General features: G+C 36.6%; 1 protein-coding gene and 1 long non-coding RNA gene across 5 annotated transcripts in view; one reads left to right on the top strand and one right to left on the bottom strand.

Annotated features, from left to right (window-relative positions):
* esrp1 (epithelial splicing regulatory protein 1) overlaps positions 1–13,455 on the bottom strand; it is a 15,429-nt gene extending 1,974 nt beyond the window's left edge. Inside the window, exons 1-14 of one of the 4 annotated variants that reach the window (XM_082150995.1) lie at positions 13,078–13,455; positions 12,350–12,478; positions 11,916–12,029; positions 11,705–11,819; positions 11,048–11,146; positions 10,898–10,952; positions 10,112–10,222; positions 9,868–10,000; positions 9,663–9,705; positions 8,698–8,999; positions 6,840–7,073; positions 4,930–5,128; positions 2,294–2,482; positions 13–188 (exon numbers count right to left, since the gene is read on the bottom strand). In XM_082150995.1, the coding sequence (XP_082007121.1) occupies positions 13–188; positions 2,294–2,482; positions 4,930–5,128; positions 6,840–7,073; positions 8,698–8,999; positions 9,663–9,705; positions 9,868–10,000; positions 10,112–10,222; positions 10,898–10,952; positions 11,048–11,146; positions 11,705–11,819; positions 11,916–12,029; positions 12,350–12,478; positions 13,078–13,209 (2,031 nt within the window). In that variant the 5' untranslated portion in view covers positions 13,210–13,455. Of the gene's footprint in view, positions 1–12; positions 189–2,274; positions 2,483–4,929; positions 5,129–6,839; positions 7,074–8,697; positions 9,000–9,662; positions 9,706–9,867; positions 10,001–10,111; positions 10,223–10,897; positions 10,953–11,047; positions 11,147–11,704; positions 11,820–11,915; positions 12,030–12,349; positions 12,479–13,077 lie in introns of all 4 variants that reach the window. The other 3 variants (XM_082150993.1, XM_082150992.1, XM_082150994.1) reach the window with 3 other exon arrangements.
* Positions 2,489–4,555, top strand: LOC309484660. The gene is made up of 2 exons (XR_014200933.1): positions 2,489–3,461; positions 3,493–4,555. It is a non-coding gene; the product is annotated as an uncharacterized lncRNA (long non-coding RNA).

The raw sequence follows: 13,455 nt of genomic DNA, 5'->3' as shown, positions 1-13,455 counted from the left end.
TTTTAAACTCACCTGATACCCATGTACCATGCTGAGGATCTCTTTAACCCCAGGATTATAAGCATGGGAAGGGGCGTGGCCTTGCATTCGTATCAGTGCTGTGTGCGGGGCCGAGATGATGGAGCCTGCTGAAGGGTTGTGGCCAGTAGGGAAGTAGCTGATGTTAGGGGGGGAGCCAGGTGGGCTGTTGAAAACAGACAAAGATAGACAAATAAGCAAAATATTTAAAAAAAGAAAAATAATATATATATATATATATATATATATATATACGTGTGTGTGTGTGTGTGTGTATATATGTTTATTATATATATATATATATGTGTGTGTGTGTGTGTGTGTGTGTGTGTGTGTGTGTATATATATATATATATATATACTGTATGTATATTATATATATATATATATATATGTGTGTGTATATGGCACATACATACATACATACATATACATATATATATTATATTAAAATATGATTAAACTTTCATATAAATTAAATATTTTTTTTTTTATTCCCTTCTTCCATTGGTCGATCAAATAGTCCCGCCCCAATCACACGTCATTGGTCGAGGCAATGCTGCTGTGTTAGATAGACAAATAAGCAAAATATTTAAAAAAAGAAAAATAATATATATATATATATATATATATATATACGTGTGTGTGTGTGTGTGTGTATATATGTTTATTATATATATATATATATGTGTGTGTGTGTGTGTGTGTGTGTGTGTGTGTGTGTGTGTATATATATATATATATATATACTGTATGTATATTATATATATATATATATATATGTGTGTGTATATGGCACATACATACATACATACATATACATATATATATTATATTAAAATATGATTAAACTTTCATATAAATTAAATATTTTTTTTTTATTCCCTTCTTCCATTGGTCGATCAAATAGTCCCGCCCCAATCACACGTCATTGGTCGAGGCAATGCTGCTGTGTTAGATTGATAGTTAACTCTGTGGATCTCCACTTTACTTTTTTGTAGCCTTCCTCAAGCTAGATAATCATATTTCTTTCCTTAAATCTCACATACACAAACAGTTCCTGAACCAGTTCTTCCACTATGGAGTGAACTAAAATACACATTATAGCTATGTTAATGGACCTGGGCGGGACACACTCACTTTGTAGCATGTTAGCCTTGTAAACACACCCAGTCCTCCAGTAGCAGTATTAACATTAAGTGACATGGCATGTTACGCACAGAAGCCAATGGCACATGTCACTATGCGTATTGGCACATCCAGTCTTCATTAGCATGTGCCAGTGGATAGTGGCATGTGTCACTGACATTATCGCGACACACTGACACTGACATGACACCTGACTGACACCGAGTCGCGGAACGTCACCGTATGTTGCGACACCTCCAGTAGTGACTGACAGATTAACCGAGCAACTATACTGATGTAATTGGGACACAAAATCCTAAATAAATAGCCTAATTTTGTGATATTTTAAATATCAATAAACGCACATGTTTTTCGAACATGTTATTTGTGTCACGTCTGTATTTGATTGGTATGTGCCACTGAATGTTTTGTAATACCAGTGCTACTTTATGTTGTTTATCTCGCAAAGTCACAAACTGCCCATTCTAGGAAAGACACAAAATAAATATATCATGTCACTTAATGTTAATACCGCCTCTCCAGTCCTGGTTGTGCACTTCTTAAAGACAAAGTCATCATTATGTCCAGCTGTTAGAGATTCATTTGAGCAGCTCATCAAAAAAAAGCCTGAGGTACATGCCCAAACACATTACTTTACCCTCAAACACAAACATACACACTTACACAATGGTTGTATGTCAATATTCACACTTTGTGAAACCACTCAGTAAACATGAGACAGCTACTGGTGAGTATTCTGACATATGTTGTCTGTTTAAAAAGTAAGTACGTCCCGTTTCTGCATGAAGATTCCTCCCAAAAAAAAAAAAAACTGGTTCAGACAGGTTTCCAAGGCAATTCAAGTGAATTCTAGATATATCCAAGCAAATATTTAAACCTTGAGTGTATCTATGGATCTATGATGCCTTTATTCCTCAGTAAAGTACCTAAGTTTTGGATTAATAGGTATACTTTGACTAGAGTATTAGACGCATCATTAACTTAAAGATAACTGGTATTCAATCCTCCATTAATAATTATATGTGAATGAAACTGCAGTGAACTGCAGTCCAAATGTGCATGGCTTATCTTATAATGAAAAACAACACTAACAGATATAACTCTTACCTGGGATAATAGGTGGTGTAGTTCATGTACAGCTGGTTACTGGCAGGGTAGAAGGCTGTTGTTGGTGCCATTGGCCGGGGACTCAGCAGGAACTGGGACGGGTAGATCGCAGATTGCTCTACAGGTAGCACTGCTCCTGTAGGAAGAACAGCTCCGGCAGGAAGGACAGCCGTCCCATGAGGAAACGTGTACGATGGAGGAGACAAACCTGAAATGGGGGAGGGTGGGATATTGAGGAATTATTGAGAGAGAAAAAACAACCTTGAAGCTTCCAGTTATGGCCATCAGACGGGATTGTAGTGTGTTAATCTGGTCAACGAAATTGAAGACAAAAAAGTTTTTTGATTGCACCACAGTGATAATTAAACGGTTTTAATAAGATATATGTTTGATGACAATATGACTAGAAAAGGAAACACTGCAAGATATGGAGTGGTGCAGGGATGACGTCAAAACCCGGAAGACTAATCTGCTACTGGTTCCCTTGAGATTTTCCTATGGGGATTTATAATGAGGCCTTTTGTTCTACGGTGTAAATAACACACACTCATAATCGAAAATGTACATTTTGTAGCTATTATTTTCATTTAAAAAACAAATGTTTCTAATAAGTAACTAGATAAGAACGTTTAGGTTGTGAGTGTGTTCAGTTTACGCTGTAGAACAAAACATTCAAGTGTTGTCATGTTATGTTTACCACAGACCTTATTTTACTCATAAATGTAAAAAAAAAAAAAAACATTATTAAAGCCCATAGGAAAATCTCGAGGGCACCAGTGGCAAATTAGTCTTCTGGGTTTTGACGTCATCCCTGCATCACTCTGTTAACAGTGCGCTTCCAATGATTTTAGAAATCCAGCAAGAATTGACCTGTTGGAGCTGAAAAAGCTGAACCCAGATAACCGAACTAATTTGCTTTTGCTCACTCAAACGCAACCTTTATGCCAGTGGTTTGCCTCAGCAAACCTCCAAGGGGCCCACAGGATGACTTAAAATTAGGTTAATTAATAAATTAGTATTAATATATTGAAAATAATCTAACCCTAATCTAAATTTAAAATGCAAAAAACACAAAAATCTAGGTGTAAACTGAAATCACATTTCTTTTCTTTTTTTCTCTAATAACTATTGTTTTTACTGAAGAATATACAGATCTTGAAACTTCAGGGATCACAAAATAAATCATGGTTATTTAATTAAATATATTAACACTAACAGTTTTTGTTAATAAAAAAAGCTCGAAAAATACTGGAAATATTGTAACCTTTATTTTTATTTGAGTCAAAAAGTTTGAAAACCACAGCTTTATGCTATATTAGTGAGAATAAAATGAACTTAAATAATATTTAAAAATACATTGTCACTTTGTTATATTATTTCAGTCTTTTTTATTTTTCCGTCAACATTTTAATTTTTGTTGGCAAATTTGTATGCCATTTTAGTGAGAATAAAATTAATGAATTTAAATAATTACTAAATAATACTAATAATAAAATATAATATAAAATTAAAGAATAAAAAAATTAAAGAATTAAAAGACAATGACTATGACTAAAAAAGCAAACTGCCTAGTGATTATTTAAGGTATTTTTGCCAACCAATTAAAGGGTGTGGTCCTGACTGAACCTAAGCCCCTAAAGCCAGTTACAATGAGGGCTTTACACCTTAAACTGCTTTCCAGTCCTGTTCATTGTTTGTCATCAGAGGTTCATGTAGTCATTTCATCATACAAACAATGAACAATGCAGTGCAAATCAACAGTGTTGCCACCAGCAGTAGCCACTCCAAAATCCCACCCCAAATTCAACCTGTTACACTGTGAACCAGCCTCTAAATCCAATCCAATTTAAGCATGTCTCTTAATTACTGCGGCAGGCACAATTACAAATCTCATCTATCATGTTTCTTTTGTTGTAATATTAAATGTGGCAAAATATTTTGCTCACTGAATCTGAAAAATACCAGTTTAGTGCAAGAAAAGTATTTCTATTAATTAAACAAATCTCCGACAAAGCATGCAGCAAACCTTAACCCAAAACTGTCAACATCTGCCATTATTATTCAGCTACAAGTCAGGTATGTTCCCTCCACCCTTCAACACACAGCAGCACACAGCCACAGGCGTTCAGGCACCTTTAACCAGACTCAACCTGTGGCGTGCAGAGGATTTTGCTGCTGTTGGTTGTTAGGGTAGGAAAGTTACCGAGCTGACAATCTATCCAGAACAAGAACCGAAGAAAGAAAGAAATCTAAACTAAATCAAACAGAAAGTGCCTTTCCATGACACACCATGCGTTTGAAAGTGCAATTGGTGGCATTATGATGTGTATTGAAATTCGGTGCACATTTAGATTTAGAAAGATTGCACTTAATCACCCCAAAATCAAAGCCCTCCATTCCCACGCTGTGGAAAAGCATCTGACAAACTCATCAGATTTAAATTGAATAAAAAAAAACATTCACCCAACCAGATTCCAACTGCTCCTGATGCCCATTCCTGTCTGGACAGGAAATATGGACAGGACACCCACCAAATGAATGCATGAATAAGTGAATGAATGAATGAGAGAAAGGGGAAAAAACAGGAAGGCGTGAAGCGCCACCTACCCGCACACACAGCTGAGAGAAGCAGACCCAGAGCCCAGCGGCACTTACGTCGTAACTTACATGGTGGCGGCGAGAGGCCGCTCCTGTTGAGCGTCCCCCCCATCAGCACGATGTTCATCTCCTGAGCGGAGCACGCAAACACCTCCACGTAACGCTCCTTCATGCTGCGCTTGTGGCAGCGCTGGGCCGCCAGGAACGCCCGGTCAGCTGAACGCATCTGGATAAAAGCATCACCCGAAGGACGACCCTGACCAAACACACAAACATATGCATAAACTCTATTTTAAAAAGAATGAAACAAGTGCACAGAACATGTTTCTGTTTTTAATTGTTGGTCATTGTACTAAATATGTCTCAATGCTGTTGCTTTTCAGCATCTTCTGTCAGGAGTGGGTGATTTTTAAGATGTCGTGTAAAGTTAAAAGTAGGGTTGGGAACAGAAAACTGGTTCTTATTCATAATAAGGATATTATTATAAACTCATTTTGAAAAAATATTTTGAAAAAATATTCTGAAACACTGTTCTAGAATACTCTCTGTACTAGATTCCTGCACTTGATATTCAAAATGCTACTGAATCTTCAGCACTAAATAGACAGTGTGAACAGTTTAGTTTATTTACAAAACAATTAAAGACTCTTTTGAGCCAATTCTTTTTAATTAATCGAAAAACAGTGTATTTCATCTCCCGAAAACAAATTACTCTAATTGGTACTTTGATTTGATTTGTCCTACAGTCCAATACACTAATGAATTATGGTTATTTTGATGAACCAACAGAAACATATAAAACTACAGTTAGTGCTGACTGGTGGTTCATATGACAATGTGTAGTTAAACATGTAGTTTTCAGTATTAAAATAATTAAATACATTACCACATTTTCATTTGTTTATTATTGTTGTTTAATATAAACTTAATCCAATGTAATTGGAAAGCAATTTAAAGAGACTGTGTATAAAAAAAACAAAAAAAAACAATTGTTTTAAATCATCTTATCATGTGGCAATGAAATATTCCATTCAAAAATATAATTTTTGTTTGTTTGAAATTAATACCTTTATTCAGCAAGGATGCATTAATTGACCAAAAGTGAAGTTGAATATTGTTAGATTGTTATAAAAAATTATCAAATAAATGCTGTTGTTTTAAAGAATCCTGAAAAATGTAATCATGGTTTTCACAAAAATATTAAGCAGCTCAACTATTTTCACCATTACTACTACTAATAATAATTCATTATGATTCTTGAGAAGCAAATCAGGATATTTGAACGATTTCAAGGATCATGTGATACTTAAGACTGGATTAATGACTGCTGACAATTCAGCTTTGCCATCACAGGAATAAATTACATTTTAAAATCTATTAAACTATAAAACTTGTAATAATATTTCACACGATTGCTGTTTTTACTGTATCTACTGTAAATGCAGCCTTGGTGAGAATAAACGTCATCTTTAAAAATGTTTCAAAGATCTTACTGACCCCAGACCTTTGGAAGGTACTGTAAAAGAATTGTTAATTGAACTGTAAAGGAAATAGAGGAATCAGAATCATTAAAATCTTTGTGTCTAGCTGAAAATATGCAAGCCAGCTTTTTATGTTTCTATCTTTGAAATCTGGTGTGGGTGTAAATATTGAATCTTAAATCCTGTGCTCATGTTTAGTTCTCTTCAGCGTGCTTTAAAATATTGTGTGAACCAAGACATGACAGCAACACATTACAAAGGAATGAAGAAACGCAAGTCCTGACAGAAGCTGCTGCACTGATTGATTAACCACCCATTTCTATGGATTGGTTGAGCCAAAGGGAGGAACCTCTCTGACAAAACACATTCTGAACTACATAGGTGTGTTTATTATATTGGATTATTTCCATATTAATTCAAAGTCAGTAACAACGGTTAGTAGTAGACTACAGTTCATAAGTACATAAATGGGTCTGAGCGCCTTACCTGCTGGTTAAGCACCATATGTACTCCATGTGGTTTGATGTCAGCAGTGTATTCCCCCAGGAAAACCAAAATGTCCTGGATGCTGGCATCGTATGGCAGACCCCTCAATCTCACGCAGTCCCGAACACCTGTCACTGCTGCCGTTTGGGGCACGAATGTGGGCTGTGGCAACACAGACAGGATGGGGGATGGTGCTACCGGAATCAACGGCGCTGATGAGTATCTGTTCAGTACCTGACACACAAATGCTGGAGTTACAGTATATGACTGGTAATGCATATTATCAAGAAGACTTTGCCTGTTTATAGCTCCAGGTGTGGAGATGATGGATGAACTGAGTTTTAACTGGAGCTACTGATACTGTTTGCCATTCTCCTTATATTGTAATAGTATCCTTATCTTGCAATAATAGCATGCACAAGTTGTGATTGTAGCCTAACACATTTGTTGTATCTGCTTAACTGAATACATGACGCATTACATTACAGCTGTATATGACTGCCATATGGACATACAAATACACTCATCTCTGGCAGATAATAAAACTCTTCTTAATTTGTAACACTGAAACAATTATTTTCTGTAAAGCTGTTATGTGAAAACAGCAATGTGTTTTGTGAAAAGCGCTATACAAATAAACTTGAAACCATGCTATCACACAAGATATCCTCAAATGCCATAATATATGAAGACAACTTGACCACCGTATGTTTGGTCAGTTTTACATTTGTTGGACTTTCTGTTTGAGCAACCCAAACCATCACTTTGGTTTCTTAGGCTTCTTGCTTTACATTTAAACGTTTAATGCTTTACCTGTTCTGCTTTTAATTCAATCCTCTGACCAGTCGAAACCATCTGTACTTTGGTAGATAAACTTATAATCAGTTTAAACCCATATATTTTACCAATATTCAATACTTTTTCAATTTCCATACATTCATTCTTAGATGAAAATCACATGGTACCATGGTAAAAGTTAGATAGCCCAAAACAAAGTAGAAAATAAATCTGCAATCATTTTGATAGAAAAACAACTTTAAAAAAGGCATAAAAAAATAATCTTTATAAAACAAAATAAATTTATTATGCATGTTACGTTCATTGCTGTGGTCTAATGAGTATGTACTTACTGTGTCAAAAAGTAGCTATTGAACGATTAAAAATATTGGTTTTAGACAAAAACAAACAAACAAAAGTATTGGTACAGTATTTTACAGTTGTAGGACCAGTTTGCATTTGTTGTGTAACAGATTAGGCACATCTGCTTTTTTGCTTTTTAAATTTAAATAAGTTTATCAGTCTTTTGGTATAATTTGGTGATTCAATTGTAAATATGCTGCTTATTAAAAAACCTAACAACAGCCAACTATTAATATAAGTCATGATGGGATTCTCTTTTCCTGTGTTCTAACCGACACACCCTTGAGCATCAAAAAACCCTTACTTGTGATGGACACAGGTGAGATAGTGTCTGCTCAAACACAGGTTATGTTGAGCTAAACCGCCTGCTATTGGTTGAGTAGTCTTGGTTTGATGACGACAGCTAAAAATTAACAAGAAGGAATTCCAAGTAATTCTACAAAATTAGTAACAATGAAATTTTTACATTGTAGAACGGGAGGACTAAGAGAGAGTTTTATGACAGCTTTGAAAAGCTAATCTTTTACAGATTACTGAGCTGAGTGTTTGTTCAGCGAGCAGGGCCGTTCAGATATAGTACAAACTTGTACACACACTCACACACCCAAAGACCTCACGTTTTACTTACCCCTCTGAGTCTGTCCTACAATCCAAGCCAACTAAAAAAATACTCCACACAACTGATGACTTTAAAATAAACAGGAAGTGCCGCCCTCACCTGTTGCACCTCAGCCGCGGTGCTCTTGAACAGCTCTATGTATCTCTTGCCCAGGATGTCCTTGTGTTTTTTCAGCGCGTTCTGAGCGTGCTCCTCGCAGGAGAACAGGACGAACGCATCCCCAGTGGGCCTGCCATCGGGAAAACGTACAAACAGAATGCCTTCGGTGCCGTCGGTCACGGGACACGCCGGGGAAAAGAACTGCAGCACCTGCTCTGCGGTGGCAGTGAACGGAAGTCCACGCATGCGTATGATAACCTGATTCTCCCTCGACAGAAAATTGACCACTTCATTAGAGGTACCTGTCAATCACACATTCACACATATTCGTCAGCCTCTCAACGTGAAACAAAAATTACACAAAACAAACAAACCAATGCAAATAACACGGAGAGATCTCAAACTCAGATTAAATCAGATGATATACACAGTTTGTTACAACTGCACTCACAGACTAACTAGTAGAACTAGAATGTGCAAGATTTTCCACATAAAGGGATGGGAAAGGAAAGCCAGTTCCTGTTCCAATTCCTGTGAAGTTCCTTAACTTTTTAAGGAATAAATATTTGGAAAAAGAAATGCAATTTCACTGACAATTGATGAGAAAATCAATCAATAATAAAACATGTAAATCAGTTCTCACCAAAGTCGTGTTTACACTTTTAATGAGCACATGTTTATGATTCACCTCATTTGTCATTTATCCTGCTGTCATACTACACTGTTTGCACTGTATGTTTTTGATTCACTAAAAAGAACCAACTCGTAGAAGTCATTCGTTTGGGAATCAGACACCACTGCTCTGTTTTTTCTTTTTTAATGGAACCGGTTCTGAATAATGAAAGATTACTCATGAAATATAATCAATTATGGAACCAGTTCTGAATAAGAATAAGAACTGGTTCTCAGTTCCCAACCCTATCCACAGACAAGCCCAACAAAAAAAAACAAAAAAATCTTTTTACCTCCTGCTATCTTTAGAAAGTCTTCACCTGTTGCCTTGTAAACCTGCAATGCAAAATAATGTGATTAGAATGTACAAACTACTACAGTTAAAAAAAGGTGGATGTAACAGGAATTTTGTTCATCATGGCACTTAATGTAACTTCATTTACAGAAACAGAGTTAAAATATATTTTAGTACAAATAGCTTTATGAATGAGTGTGTACCTCAATGTATCTGGTGCCCATGTGATGCTTATGTCTCTGCAGGGCCAAATCCCTGTGCTCCTCACTCTCAAACCGCACTAGTGCTTCTCCATTCCTCCTGCCCTGAGCATTCAGACACAATGCAGCACCTCCTCTACACACACACACACACACACACAGTCAATCATCAGACAGATTGGTATTGTGCACACACTGAATAATGATAATTGATTAAACCAGAGTAGCCTGTGGGTTGTTTGCATACTTGGCGATGTTGAGACCCCTGAAGAACCGGGCGATGTCCTGGTCTGAGGACTGCCATGGAAGACCCCGAGCTCTGATCACTGTGTTATCATCCACCCTCTCCATCTTACTGCTATACACAACCATACATACAGTTTAAACAGAAACATTATATACATAATAATAACATCTTTTATAATACTAATGTCCTCTATGCAGATATCCAGATGTCCTCTAGATATCAATCACTATTATAAGTGCAGCAGCAGCAATTTTGCTTTAAAATTCCATATACACTTTTTATCCAAACACACAACAAGTAATTTCCGATCTCCATTCTATAGTCATTTGATTAAATTGATAGAAATTGCAATCACAAACAGGTATCTTAATATTTTATAGTTCTAACAAGAAAAATGTATATTCATTCTAGAAAATCCCAAGGCTTTACTGTAATATTTTGTTATTGTTTTGTACAGTACAGTTAAAAAATATATTTAATTTTAAATAAAAAAACTGTGGTAACACTTTAGTTTAGGGTCCAATTCTCACTATTAACTAGTTGCTTATTAGCATGCATATTACTAGGATATTAGCTGTTTATCAGTACTTATAAAGCACATTTTAATGTCTTATTCTGCATGACCAAATTCTACATCCTTTAATCTTACCCAATACCTAAACTTAACAACTACCCTACTAACTATTAATAAGCAGTAATTAAGAGTTTATTGAGGCAAAAGTCGTAGTTAATAGTTATTAGTGAGAACTTGACCCTAATCTAAAGTGTTAATGAAACAGTTCTTACCAGGTGCCTGTCTCAAACTTGTCATTCACTTTTTCAGGTAAGGAGAATTTGTGGCCTATGAAGAAGAATAAAGCAGGTTCATAACAGAAACACTTACGGATATTAACTCTATGTGTGCAGACAAATAATATGTAAATTGTAAGGACTTACAGACAGAATCCGAGATTAGTGCTAAAACAATATCTGCCATCTGTTGAACTTTGTAAGCAGTGAAAGCATGAAGAGAAGAATCTACAACCACATTCAAGTCTGATCGCAACCGCAGTCAAGGAATACAGCGTCTGTGTTTAGTGTTACACCTTAATTACCAGTTAATGACACAGTAAAGATGCCAGAAACAACTAGAGCAGGGGTTATAATTGCAAAAGGACCGTTGAAACACTGCAGTCTTCCATAAAGAAACATAGAAGGAGAGAATGACTCTCGATTAACCATAAAATTCTTATGGCAGAAGGCTGTGCTATTGCATTGTGTTTGACTCTGTTTGTGTGTGTGTGTGTGTGTGTGTGTGTCCGTGTAGGCATTAATACATTACAGCGTAGGTGTGGCAGGTTAAGCTTGTTGGCTAAACACTCTTGGCTTTCTCTTGCTGGCTCAATTGAACCCACACTATTGTGAGTCTATTTGCATTTCAAAACCTTGGGATCCTGCAGCCAACACCCTGTTGCCTACCTTTCTCTCACATAAACACTCAAATGCAACTTCCTCAACCTAGCTGTCAGAGAATTATGAACTATTGCATTAATCTAGTCTCATCCCTTTAAGACTTACATAAAAATATAGAATTTAACATGTTTTTAAGGATACACTCAGCCATGACCTGAAGATCCAAGTCTTTCAGTTCCCCTTCTGATGGGAATTTTTTCTTGAACTCTTTCCGCAGGTCAAAGAACGAAAAGAAACACTCAGGCAACAAAATATTCTGAAAAGCACAAAAGAAAGCAGTCAAGAAAACACAATGATTAGCTAAACTTTTACAAATATCACCCACACACTTGCAGTATTTAGAGTTTGATACCTTGCTGGAAGCCTCGGGATGCAGGACTTGACGCACGTGCAGCTGTCCATCCGCACAGAGGCAGAAGGAATTCCCTGCACCTGCGTCCACTTCTGCACATAACTTCTGATTTAACTGCACACACAGACAGCTTTTAAGTAAACGGCACTTTTGTGTGGCATTTAATACATACCCATGAGGCTGCTTGAGCCAGTATCAATCCACAAGCTGTTAAATAATGTGTTTAATAGTGTGTATAGATATGCAATCATTCATTGGAGTTTAAATGGTCTATAGGCAGACCCTCCCTCAAGGGGAGTTCGAATAGAAAGTTCAACTGTCCTTTGAAATGATCCACTCTCAAATGTAATCATCCTTATGTATTTGAACAGACCCTTTTAAAGATAAATGGCAACCTGTCAGGACAGATTATATGAGAATGTGAGAATGATCACCTGTTCGATGGCCTCCTCAAGCGAATCAGCAGTTGTCAAGCCATCCTCGGTGAGTCCACTCACCTCCTGACACTCCTCAGAAAGCTCAACGTGATCTGGTTTGACTAGCAGTTCATTTACCTGACCAGTCTAAAAGCAGAAAGGAGAGAAATGCTCACTTCCAACATATACATTCCCATAGGCAAATAAATAGATGGATGTAAAAAGTAGATAGATAGATAGATAGATAGATAGATAGATAGATAGATAGATAGATAGATAGATAGATAGATAGATAGATAGATAGACAGATAGATAGATAGATAGATAGATAGATAGACAGATAGATAGATAGATAGATAGATAGATAGACAGATAGAATATTTTGTCTCCGTAATTTAAATAAATCTGACATAATATAATATAAAATAAAATATTAGCTTTCACCGCCACCACAATTGGGCTACTATAAAGGCACATATGGCTTCACACGCATATAGACAGATAGATATGGGAAGGGGGGAAATAAATAAATAAATAGGCCTACATTTATTTGGCCTTAGATTTCATAATTTATAAAATATGACATATCTATATGTCACATTTGATAAATTATGAAATAATTTTCTATAGGCTAAATGTAAAATATTTATAATTATCTCTCTAACTATTGACGCACGCGCGCGCACACGCACACACACACACACACACACACACACACTATCACGGGAAATATGAAATTAGCCTACCTTTTTAGTCGCCAAATCCACAACTTGCCAAACCAAATGTACAATTTCCTTCTCATCTGTTCCCAATTGGTCCCCACTTGCGCCAGATGTGGTGGTGAATAAAAGCACCAGATAATCGGGATTAGCCGTCATTTTTAAAAAGAAGAAAAAACTATTGTCACCACCCCGATAGCAAAAGCAAAACCCTAGAGATCAACTCCAGGTGACAGAGAAGAGAAGAGCCCAGTGACCCCACACCTACGGACAGATCAGTGCCGGGTTCGGACTCGCCTTGATGGCCTTTTAATTACTCGAGAATCGATGCAAACCAGTCCGAAACCCCTGGCTCTGCTCCGCAATGGCTGCTTGGATCGCGCTGGTTTTGTGTGCGCCCTACCT

Source organism: Leuciscus leuciscus (assembly GCF_965113295.1).
Source record: "Leuciscus leuciscus genome assembly, chromosome: 20".
NCBI lineage: Eukaryota > Metazoa > Chordata > Actinopteri > Cypriniformes > Leuciscidae > Leuciscus > Leuciscus leuciscus.
This window is presented reverse-complemented; position numbering and strand designations above follow the sequence as displayed.